The 10134-nt window shown below is 34.8% G+C and overlaps 1 protein-coding gene across 1 annotated transcript; it reads right to left on the bottom strand.

The window, feature by feature from the left end:
- Positions 1-8030: 8030 nt before the first annotated feature.
- LOC110808400 (cytochrome P450 71B37-like) lies at positions 8031-9944 on the bottom strand. Its single transcript, XM_022033893.2, has 2 exons — positions 8912-9944; positions 8031-8781 (listed from the first exon to the last, which is right to left on the bottom strand). Exons 1-2 carry the CDS (start codon positions 9806-9808, stop codon positions 8173-8175), a joined length of 1506 nt encoding a protein of 501 aa, XP_021889585.1. The 5' UTR covers positions 9809-9944; the 3' UTR covers positions 8031-8172.
- Between the last annotated feature and the right edge of the window lie 190 nt (positions 9945-10134).

Here is a 10134-nt window from a genome sequence, read left to right as displayed (position 1 = left end):
AACTGATCTCCCTGACTGCTATTGCCTCATCACTCCTCTGGTCCTACAGCAAAAAAAAATTAGGATAGAAAGTAAACTTAATGCTGCCTGTTTTAACAGATTATGATGCAAAGATGGTATGTATAGTGCTTCTTCTAGAATTAATCCTCCACTTAAGATTATGTTTCCAAAAAATTCAACCTCTAAAACAGAACCATTCGGCAGATGAACTGAGCTTAGTCTTTTAACCTTCCTGAGACTGAAATATTGAACTATTCCCACATACATGATTGCTTGCCCTTGTGTCAACTATCCAACAAATATTTTTTCCAGAAATAATACATACAAAGTCCTGTGCACAGCTCACGAAATTGTAATATGATGCTTGTTTTCTCTTCAGCATCATTGAAAGCTCTTCTTGAATCAACTCTCTCATAGAAATCTTCATCATGTTATCATCTAACTTTGTTGAATTGTCTGATGTTTTCTCATCGTTTAGGGAGTGTCCGCCATATTCACTATAGTTTTGAAGCTATCTGTTGCTCTTTTTTCATTCTCAATTCTTTGTACCACTCTAGATAGACATGAAGCTTGAAGCATGTGTCTTTCAAGTGCCCATTTTTCTTGTAATACGTACAATATTTGTCCTCCTTCCTTGTTGGCTCTCTTCTTTTATAAATGTTCTTTCCCAAACTAACATTCCTCTGCGAACTAGAAGTAACCACCACTGTTACATCCACCACTTTTGTAAATATTCTTACAACCTGTTGCTGTCTTTTCACATTCATCAGCATCGAGAATACTTTATCAATATGAGGAAAAGGGTCTAACAAAAGAATATGGTTTTTTACTTGATCGAACGACTCATTTATACCCTTAAGGAACTGCATTATTCTTGAATTTTTATTTAGCTTCACAATCTGGTCCGACACCCTGCTTGTACATCTTTTGCAGTTGCATTAAGAAGTTAGAACGATACTGTTCAGCTCATCCCAGAGTCAGCAAATTTTTGTAAAATAGAGTATGATAGAAGCATTACCTTGATTAATTGATCCCAACTCTCTTTTTATTTGATATTCTTGAGGACCATTAGACTCCCCAACTCTTTGATGGAAAAAGATAAAAGCAAAAAAAAAACCAGAGCAGGAAAAGCAAACGTAGCAGAAGCTGTAAACCTTTTCTTCTGATTCCAGTCTATATAAAACAAGCAAAAAGAGCATCTATATATAGACTTACATAAAACAAACAGAGCTAAAAATGCTGTCATCAAATCCCACAATTAATCCCACTACTCAGCTACCTATTTACAACTATAAAAGAAACTTGCTTAAATCTAGGAAACTAACAGATAAGAGAAAGACTCATTCAAACATTGAATTACATTTCAACCCTCCCCCTTGATTCAAAGTTACTAACTCCCATAATTTTTTTAAAATTCTCATGCTTTTCCAATGGAAGCGCCTTTGTCAGTATATCAGCAATTTGTTCCTTTGTATTACAAGATTTTAATATGATTTCTTCACTTGTAACAAGCCTCCGAATGAAGTGATAACGAACGTCAATGTGTTTTGTTATGCTGTGGTAAGCTTGATTCTTCGTCATTGCAATAGTTGACATGCTATCACAAAAGATCTCTGTTGCTCCAGCTTACTTCTGATCAAAATCAGCAAGAAGTCTCCTTAACCAAACTGCTTGACTGACTGATGCTGTTGCTGCAATATATTCAGCCTCTGATGATGATAATGCTACCACCTCCTGCTTCTTTGAACTCCATGAAATTGCTCCTGATCCAAGATTGAACAGAAATCCAGACGTACTTTTTCTATCATCGATACAACCTACATAATCACTATCAATGAAACCTGTTAGTTTAAAAGTTGATATCTTGGAGTACCAAATTTCCAACTCTGCAGTTCTTGCTATATATCTTAAAATTCTCTTTGCAGCTCCAAGATGCAGCTTGCTTGGATTATGCATAAATCTGGACATAACTCCAACAAAGAAAGTAATATCCGGTCTAGTATGAGACAAATAGTTCAAGCCTCCAACAAGATTCCTGAAATATGTTGCATTCACACTTCCAGCACCATCATCTTGACTTAATTTTTCATTTATATTCATGGGTGTGACTTCCTTTTTGCAGTTCAGCATATTGAACTTCTTCAAAAGATCCATTGCATATTTTCTTTGTGAAATAAAGATTCCATCCACAACTTGCATTACTTCAACACCAAGAAAATAATGTAACAAACCTAAGTCTGTCTCAAATTTTTTTATCATGCAGGCCTTAAACTCAGCAATTATAAATTCACTAAAACCCATATAAATCATATCATCAACATAGAGACATACTACAAAAAATTCATCTTTACCATTTTTCTTCAAATAAAGCGTAGGCTCATTTTCACTTCTTTCAAATCCATTCTCTTGAAAATAAAAATCAATTTTAAAATACCATGCCCGTGGTGCTTGCTTTAAGCCATAAAATGCCTTTTTTAACTTGTAAACTTTATCTTCATTGCCATTTGCTACAAAACCTTTAGGCTGTGAGATGTACACTTCTTCTTTCAAATCACCATTTAAAAAAGCAGATTTAACATCAAATTGGTATAGTGGCCAATTTAATTGAGCAGCTACGACTAAAAAAATTCTCACCGTTTCAAAGCATGCAACAAGAGAGAATGTTTCATAAAAGTTGATACCTTGTTGTTGAGAATAACCTTTTACAACCAGTCTTGCTTGTGTTTTTGGATGCTCCCATCTGCATGATACTTGGTTCTGATCACCCATTTGAGCCCAATAGCATTCTTTCCTTTCGATAAGTCAACCAAATACCAGGTTTGATTTTTCTTAATAGCTGACAGCTCCTCTTCCATAGCTTTATACCATTCCTTGCTTTTTGTAGCTTCTTCGAAGTGAATAAGATCTGAGACAAGCAAAACAAAAATACAAGAATTATAAATTTCTTGCAATGATCTATATTTCCTTGGAGGAGTTTCACTTGATGAACTTGAAGATGATGATTCATTACTTGTAGGAATAAATGAATTGCTACTTCCAGGAGTGCCAGAGCTGGAAATTGTTGGTGCTGAATTCAGTGATGATGCAACATTATCTTCTAACACTTGAACATGTTGCTCTTTGTTTTCTTCATTCTAAATCCATTTTGCATCTTCATTAAAAACTATATCTCTACTAATATGCTTTGGTTAAAACCCATTCTAGAAAATTTGATGAAAAATCTAAAAAGTATACATCTCTACTAATGGTGATCTTGCCACTAGTGGGGTTATAGAGCTTAAATGCTTTGGATTGTGAGTAGAGTAACCGACAAAATATACTTTTCAGATTTTTCATCAAATTTTCTAGAATGGGTCTTAACTAAAGCATAAGTTATACATCCAAAAACTTTTAAGTGGCTTACCGTTGGTTTTCTACCTGTCCAAGCCTCAACAGGTGTTTGATTACGAACAACTTTTGTAGGAGACAAATTGAGAATATACACCACTGTTGTAACAGCTTCTGCCCAAAAATAAAAAGGAAGACCTTTTGCTTGTATCATACTTCTGGCCATCTCCACTACTGGTCTGTTCTTTCTTTCAGCTATACCGTTTTGTTGTGGTATGTATGGCACTGCAAGCTCCCTGCGAATTCCATTTTCCTCACAAAAAAGTATTAAAATCAATTGAAACAAATTCACCTCTTCTATATGTTCACAATGTCTTTATTAAAAGATCTTTATTTTTTCTACAAGTGCTTTAAACTTCTTAAATATGTCAAAAGCTTTAAAGTTGCTTTCTAAAAAATAAACCCAACTCATGCGGCTATAATCATCTGTAAAAAGCAGAAAATATCGACTACCACCAAGAAATTTTATATTCATAGGCCCACACAAGTCTGCATGCACTAACTCAAGGCAATTAGAGGCTCTCTAGGCCTTTCATACGGGAAAAGACTTTTTACTTTGTTTTCCATAAACACAACCTTCACAAAAACCAAGATTCTCAAGTTTTGGCAAACCAAAAATCATTTCCTTTTGACTCAAAAATTTGAACCCGTTAATATTTAAGTGCCCATAATGTAAATGCCACAATCGAGTCTCACTATCACCACTAGCAACCATAGCACAATTCTCAATCACTGAAACTTCTAGCGGAAACATTTTATTTTTAGCCATCGGAACTTTAGCAGTGATTTGCCCAGATTTCTTATCTCTAATAGTGCAACAATCATCGTCAAATATAATTGAGTATCCACTAATCATTAATTGCCCAATGCTAAGCAAATTATGAGATAAATTAGGAACAAGCATCACATCTTGTAAAATCTTAGCATTCCCTTGACTAGTTTAATGCTTATGTTACGTTTGCCTTCAACTCGAATCTTTTTGCTGTCTCCTAGTGTCACATCTGTTTTATCGGACTCATCAAGTTTCTTAAATAATGATTTTGTTCCAGACATATGGTTAGAACAATCGTTGTCCAAAAACCAAACATTGTTAGACTGTTCTCTCTCACAAAAAAGAGTCATGAACAACTTACTTTCTTCATTTGGTTCCTCTGCAAAACTTGCTTGGTTGTTTTCATCTTTTTGTTTTTTCATACAATAAGCCTCTCTATGACCTGGTTTGTTACAGTAGTAACATTTAAAGATCTTCCTTTGCCTCTCTTCATTAGATGCGCTTCTGCCTGCACCTTTTCCTCGACCTTTTTCATGAAAGCCACCTCTGCCACTGCCACTACCACTGCCACATCCAGCAGCATTTTCATACATCTCCCCCTTCACTTGAAAGGCTTTTTCTTCATTGTTTTCATATGACCTGAGCAATCTGTCTTCATGAACTTGTAAGGAACTCATTAGCTCATCAAATTAATAATTTGATAAATCATGGGCTTCCTCAATAGCAGCAATAATATGTTCAATTTAGGAGTAAGACTCCTTAATACTTTTGCAACAACCGTTTCTTCGTAAATAACTTCACCATACGACTTCATTTGATTAACCAGAGAAGAAACTCTAGACAAATAAGCTTGAACAGATTCATCACTTTTCATAGACAGAGTTTCAAATTCACGACGGTATGTTTGCAACTTTACCGTGATTACCTTCGAGGAGCTTTGGAACTCCTTCAAAATTTTCCAAGCCTCCAAAGATGTTGCTACTGTTGCAATTCTTGAGAAAATTGTTTCATGGACAGCTTGTTGAATTAGGAATAAAGCTTTGGCATCCTTCTTTTTGGTTTCTTTCAATCTTTCTTCTGCCTCTTCATCTGGGTCTTCTAAATCCACTAAATCATATTCGACCAAATTTCAAAGATCCTAAGACTTGAAAAGAGTCTTCATCTTAATACTCAAAAACTCACACTTTTCACCTGTGGAAATCGGTATGAGCGGCTGTGAGGATGATGAAAAAATGTTTGCTGCCATTCTCTGCACTTTCTCTCGTGTTTCCCTACACTCCCCAAAACCTTTTACTCAATTGGCCAAAGGACCAGAGCCTAGCTCTGATACCAGATTTGATGGAAAAAGATCAAAGCAAAAAAAAACCAGAGTAGGAAAAGCAAACGTAGCAGAACTTGTAAGCCTTTTCTTCTGATTCCAGTCTATATAAAACAAGCAAAAAGAGTCTCTATATATAGGCTTACATAAAATAAACATAGCTAAAAAAACCATCATCAAATCCCATAACTAATCCCACTACTCGGCTACTTATTTGGAACTGTAAAAGAAACTTGCTTAAATCTAGAAAACTAACAGATAAGAGAAAGACTCATTCAAACTTTAAATTACATTTCAACACTCTTGAGCTGAATTCACGTACAAGAACGAGTCCTTGAGCTCCTTTGCAAGTGAGTTCATAATCCATGAAATGACTCCTGCATTGTTGGCGAACCAGCCTTCGTAATTCGTAGATTCCTCCGGTGGCATTTTGATTTTACCATTTATGATCCTTAATTTGTGCTTAGTAGCCAGCACTATCTTCAACGATTTACTACAAGTACAGTAATTTCCTCCATTAAAAGGGACTGAAACCAGTGAAATCCTCGGACTCTCATTTGACAGATTCATTATTGAGGCTTTTCCGATTGTGTCGTGGTTACCTTGATTTTGATTCCTTGCTATCTCGTGAGTCACTCACCCACTCTGATACCATGTACAAAAGCAGAGAGAGCTAAATTTTTTTTTTTTTAATTTTATATGATATCGATAATAGAGTTAAATTCTGTCTTTTTAATTACTATTTATACACATGCACACAACTTTTAACAGCATAACAGGAGTTAACAACAATTGTAAATTAACCAACTAACAACCAGTTAACTACTAACACTTAGTTACTAAACAACAAACTAGTTAATCTTTAACAAACTAGATATCAACTAACTAGTTAATACTAGACAATTATGAAAAGACTTCTCAATCATATTAAGCAAATGTTAAACTATTATCTTCAATTTGTGCCTTCATCGTTACTTTTTTAATGTTACTCTAATGTGAACTTAATATCTTGTAATCATAGATCTACAAATTGCTTCGCCAATTATCTAAGTTCTAAATCTCAATTTCTTATAAATAAAAAAATAAAAAACTAATCAACTATTATATTTCTCAATCATCAATTAAAAATGAATATAAAACTATAACTAATGTTATTACTGGTGTCATAGATTTGACTTTTAATCTAGTTTTTCGTGTATGAACAAAACATATTAAAATTGGTTATTATTTTACTTGTGAATAAGTCTTACAAAAATAATTACATGTTCGTATAATCCCCACTAAAGATCATATTTTTTGACATTTTTATCAAACCTCTATCAAAGCCTATGTTCATCACATTACGAGACAATATGTGATTTTGTTCTACATGGTCATCAACTTATGGGGATGTTAAGATAAACTCTTATATTTGAGTATTATCAAAATTAATTATGCAATTATGAAGCATTTATTGTGTTTTTTTTTCTTCTTTTGTAAACCCGATTGTATATATGCCTATGGATAATGATATCACAAGGATAAAATGATCATCTTCCATTCATAAATGAACAATAATAATGTGAATAAGATCTCGATAAATTTTTTGGCATTACCATTAAAATTTGATTTTATTTAGTTGTAGGACATAATTTTTGAATAATTTAGTTGTAAGATTTAATTTACCTAATAGTATTTTCTAGTGGGAGCAGTCAGAAACCTTCTTGAAGATGAAAATTAATATACCGGTATAATCTACTTCAACTCAAATTCAGGATCCTTCAAGGCCAACATAAATTGAAAACGAGGACAATGAGAATTAGCATGTTAGGATCTTTAGTTAATCTGACTCGTTTTGTATAATTAAAAAATATTTTTAATTATATTAATTATTGAATATTATATTCAACTAAATATTTTAACTATTAAATTTAACTTAAATAATTTAAATAAATTTTAATTCATTATAATAATAAAATAATGTGTTTTTAAATATTTACAGATGAATAAATTAATATTTTTAATTAAACCAAATAAATTTAGCTTTTGCTGCATATTTTTTATACTCTTTTATTTTTTTCAATAATATTTTTGTGGCAGACTCTTGACAATTTTTAAAATTTTGTTTTTCGTTTCAAGGTACCATTCTTGCAATATAGCTTAAAATCAGGAAAGGATTTTGCGATGGATTTAAATTTTTTCTAATGACAACTGTCGCAACTGTTTAATCCGTCAAAAATTAATAGTGGCTCTAGCTTTATGATACCTGTCATTGCCATGGCATATGCGACAGTTTTCACAAATTTGTACTATCTTTATTGTACAGTTTGTTCTTGTCTGTGAGATGTTGGTTGTTGCTATTTATCTTTCAAATCGTCGGAATTTCAGATTTGTGCCAAATTAGTGATATAGCAGTTCATGAATCTGAAACCTAGATAGCTAGAAGGTAATAAGCAAAAATATGTATATAAGTTCAAGGCATAAGTAAATATGTCCAAATTCAATTAGAAGAAAACTAAAAATCTTTAACATATATAAAAATAATTGCTTTTTTTATGTGAGATGAGAAAAAAAAATAAGTTATGATGTTTGAATTAAAATAAAACCAAATCAATATTTATTGATAAACGACACATTCAAGGAAGTAGGCAAATGAAAGACCACACAAATTAATTCTGCAGTGCAGATTCAGGAACATATACATACGTTGGGAAGATCAGATATAGGCGGCAGGAACAACCTGAAGAGGGATCTTCTTGTGGATACTGATACCAGGAGCTTCGTCTATGTTTATATCTTCCTTGCTCATCCCATTTGGTAATTTCCAATCAAAACGATATAAAAGATTTGCAAGTGTAAGCTCCACCAATGTGCTTCCCATGTTTATACCCGGACAAGCTCTGCGTCCTCCACCAAATGGCAAAAACTCGAAGTGCTGACCTTTGAAATCAATCGAGCTTCCTGCAAATCTCTCTGGCAAAAACTCTTCTGGGTCCTTCCAAATCTTGGGATCTCGTCCGATGGCCCAGACGTTAACATGGAGTCTGGTCTTTGGATATATCTTATAACCGTTGACCTTAAATGGTGACATGACCTCTCTTGGAATTAGAAGCGGAGCTGGTGGGTGAAGTCTCCAGGTCTCTTTCACCACCATGTTTAGGTATACAAGTTTTTCAATATCATCTTCGTTGACTTTTCCTTTGTTTCCCATGACATCTCTAATCTCAGCTTGTATTTTCTTCATCACTCTTGGGCTCCTCATAAGCTCTGTTAACGCCCACACCATGGTTATTCCCGTACTTTCAATTCCAGCCGCAAATACATCCTGACACAAGAGTAGGTTAAAATGGTAATTAAGTACAAGTTCCAGGCTGAGTATATATATTCACTGATAAAAATTACTAATATTATGTAAGTTTAAGCGGATGGGATCAGAAAAAAGGCCATATATATACCTTGAGGATTGCTTTGATATGATTTCTGGAAAGAGTAACAGATCCTTGTTCATTCTGCAGCTCCTCTATCTTTAAGAGAACATCAACAATGTCCTCCTTCCCTTCTCCTACCTTCTTTCCCTCATGCTTCTCGATTATCTCTTGCAGAAAAACATCCATTTCCTGCACGCTCTTCTGGAGCCTACCATGCAGACCCGTGAGCCTATCAATAATCCATCCAACATAAGGAAATAAATCAGAAGCGGAGAAGGTTCCCAGAAGCGATATCGCCTCTTTGAGCTTCACTTGAAACACGCGGCTCTCCCATTTGTTCTCCTCAAAGCTTTCTCCAAACGCGACCCTCCAAATCACATTCGTTGAGAGGGAAAACAACAACTCTTTTATATCCACAAGGGATTTGGAAGCAGCAGATTGAGAGAGTGTTTGAACGAGTGAAGCAACCTCTTCTTCTCTGATGAACCGAAACGACTGGACTCTTTTGTTGCTGAAAAGCTCGTTATTGCTAATCTTGCGCAACTCCTTCCAGTATTCGCCATAAGGAGCAAAAGCTATATCGAGAAAATTGTAAGAGAAACTGCCTGTGGCTAACAATTCGGGTCGGCTGCAAGTCTCGATGTCGTGAATTTTAAGAATCTGTCTTGCAGTTTCCGCTGAGGACACGACGACTAAAGGTACACTTCCAAGCTTCAATCGGATTAAAGGGCCGTATTTCTTTGACATCTGCCACAGAGATTGATGAACAAGTGCGCCAAGTTGGTGCATATTACCAATGAGAGGGAGCCCTGGAGGGCCTGGAGGATGCTGCTTCTTTGATTCCATCACTTTCTTCATCAGTACCAGAAGAGTGCAGGGCAGCAGCAAGAGGGGAAGCCATGCTGGGATTGTGAACGGAACCATCGAACCTATGCCTTGTGCTGAGTGTGTTTTCTGACCAACAAGCGTGCCTGTTCAAGAAGATGATGAAAGTAGTGCTCCTCAAGAGACAAACACAAACTTGATAAGCACCAACTCGTGTGTGTGTGTGTGTATATATAATGGAAAATTCAATTAAATTGAGTTCCAGCCCCCCTTCACAGTTAATTTTTACCATTTTCAATTACTCAAACTTAATTTTTTAGAGAGAGAAAAACAAGATTGGTGACATGCGCCAGCCAGATAGAGGAAAGATTTGGGCACGCGTAATGGTTCTTCCACATGTGATGAAATAGATGTGGACATGTTAA

Source organism: Carica papaya, chromosome 5 (genome assembly GCF_054855325.1).
Source record: "Carica papaya isolate Zhongbai chromosome 5, ASM5485532v1, whole genome shotgun sequence".
Classification (NCBI taxonomy): Eukaryota; Viridiplantae; Streptophyta; class Magnoliopsida; order Brassicales; family Caricaceae; genus Carica; species Carica papaya.
The sequence above is the reverse complement of the archived record's forward strand: the minus strand, read 5'-3'. Positions and strand labels throughout refer to the sequence as shown.

Bases quoted from the DNA above. Each gene is read 5' to 3' on its own strand.
- LOC110808400 (XM_022033893.2), bottom strand. From the start codon at position 9,808: ATGGTTCCGTTCACAATCCCAGCATGGCTTCCCCTCTTGCTGCTGCCC. The intron at 8,782-8,911 runs GTATATATATGG...CTCTTGTGTCAG, and splicing joins ATATCAAAGCAATCCTCAAG to GATGTATTTGCGGCTGGAAT.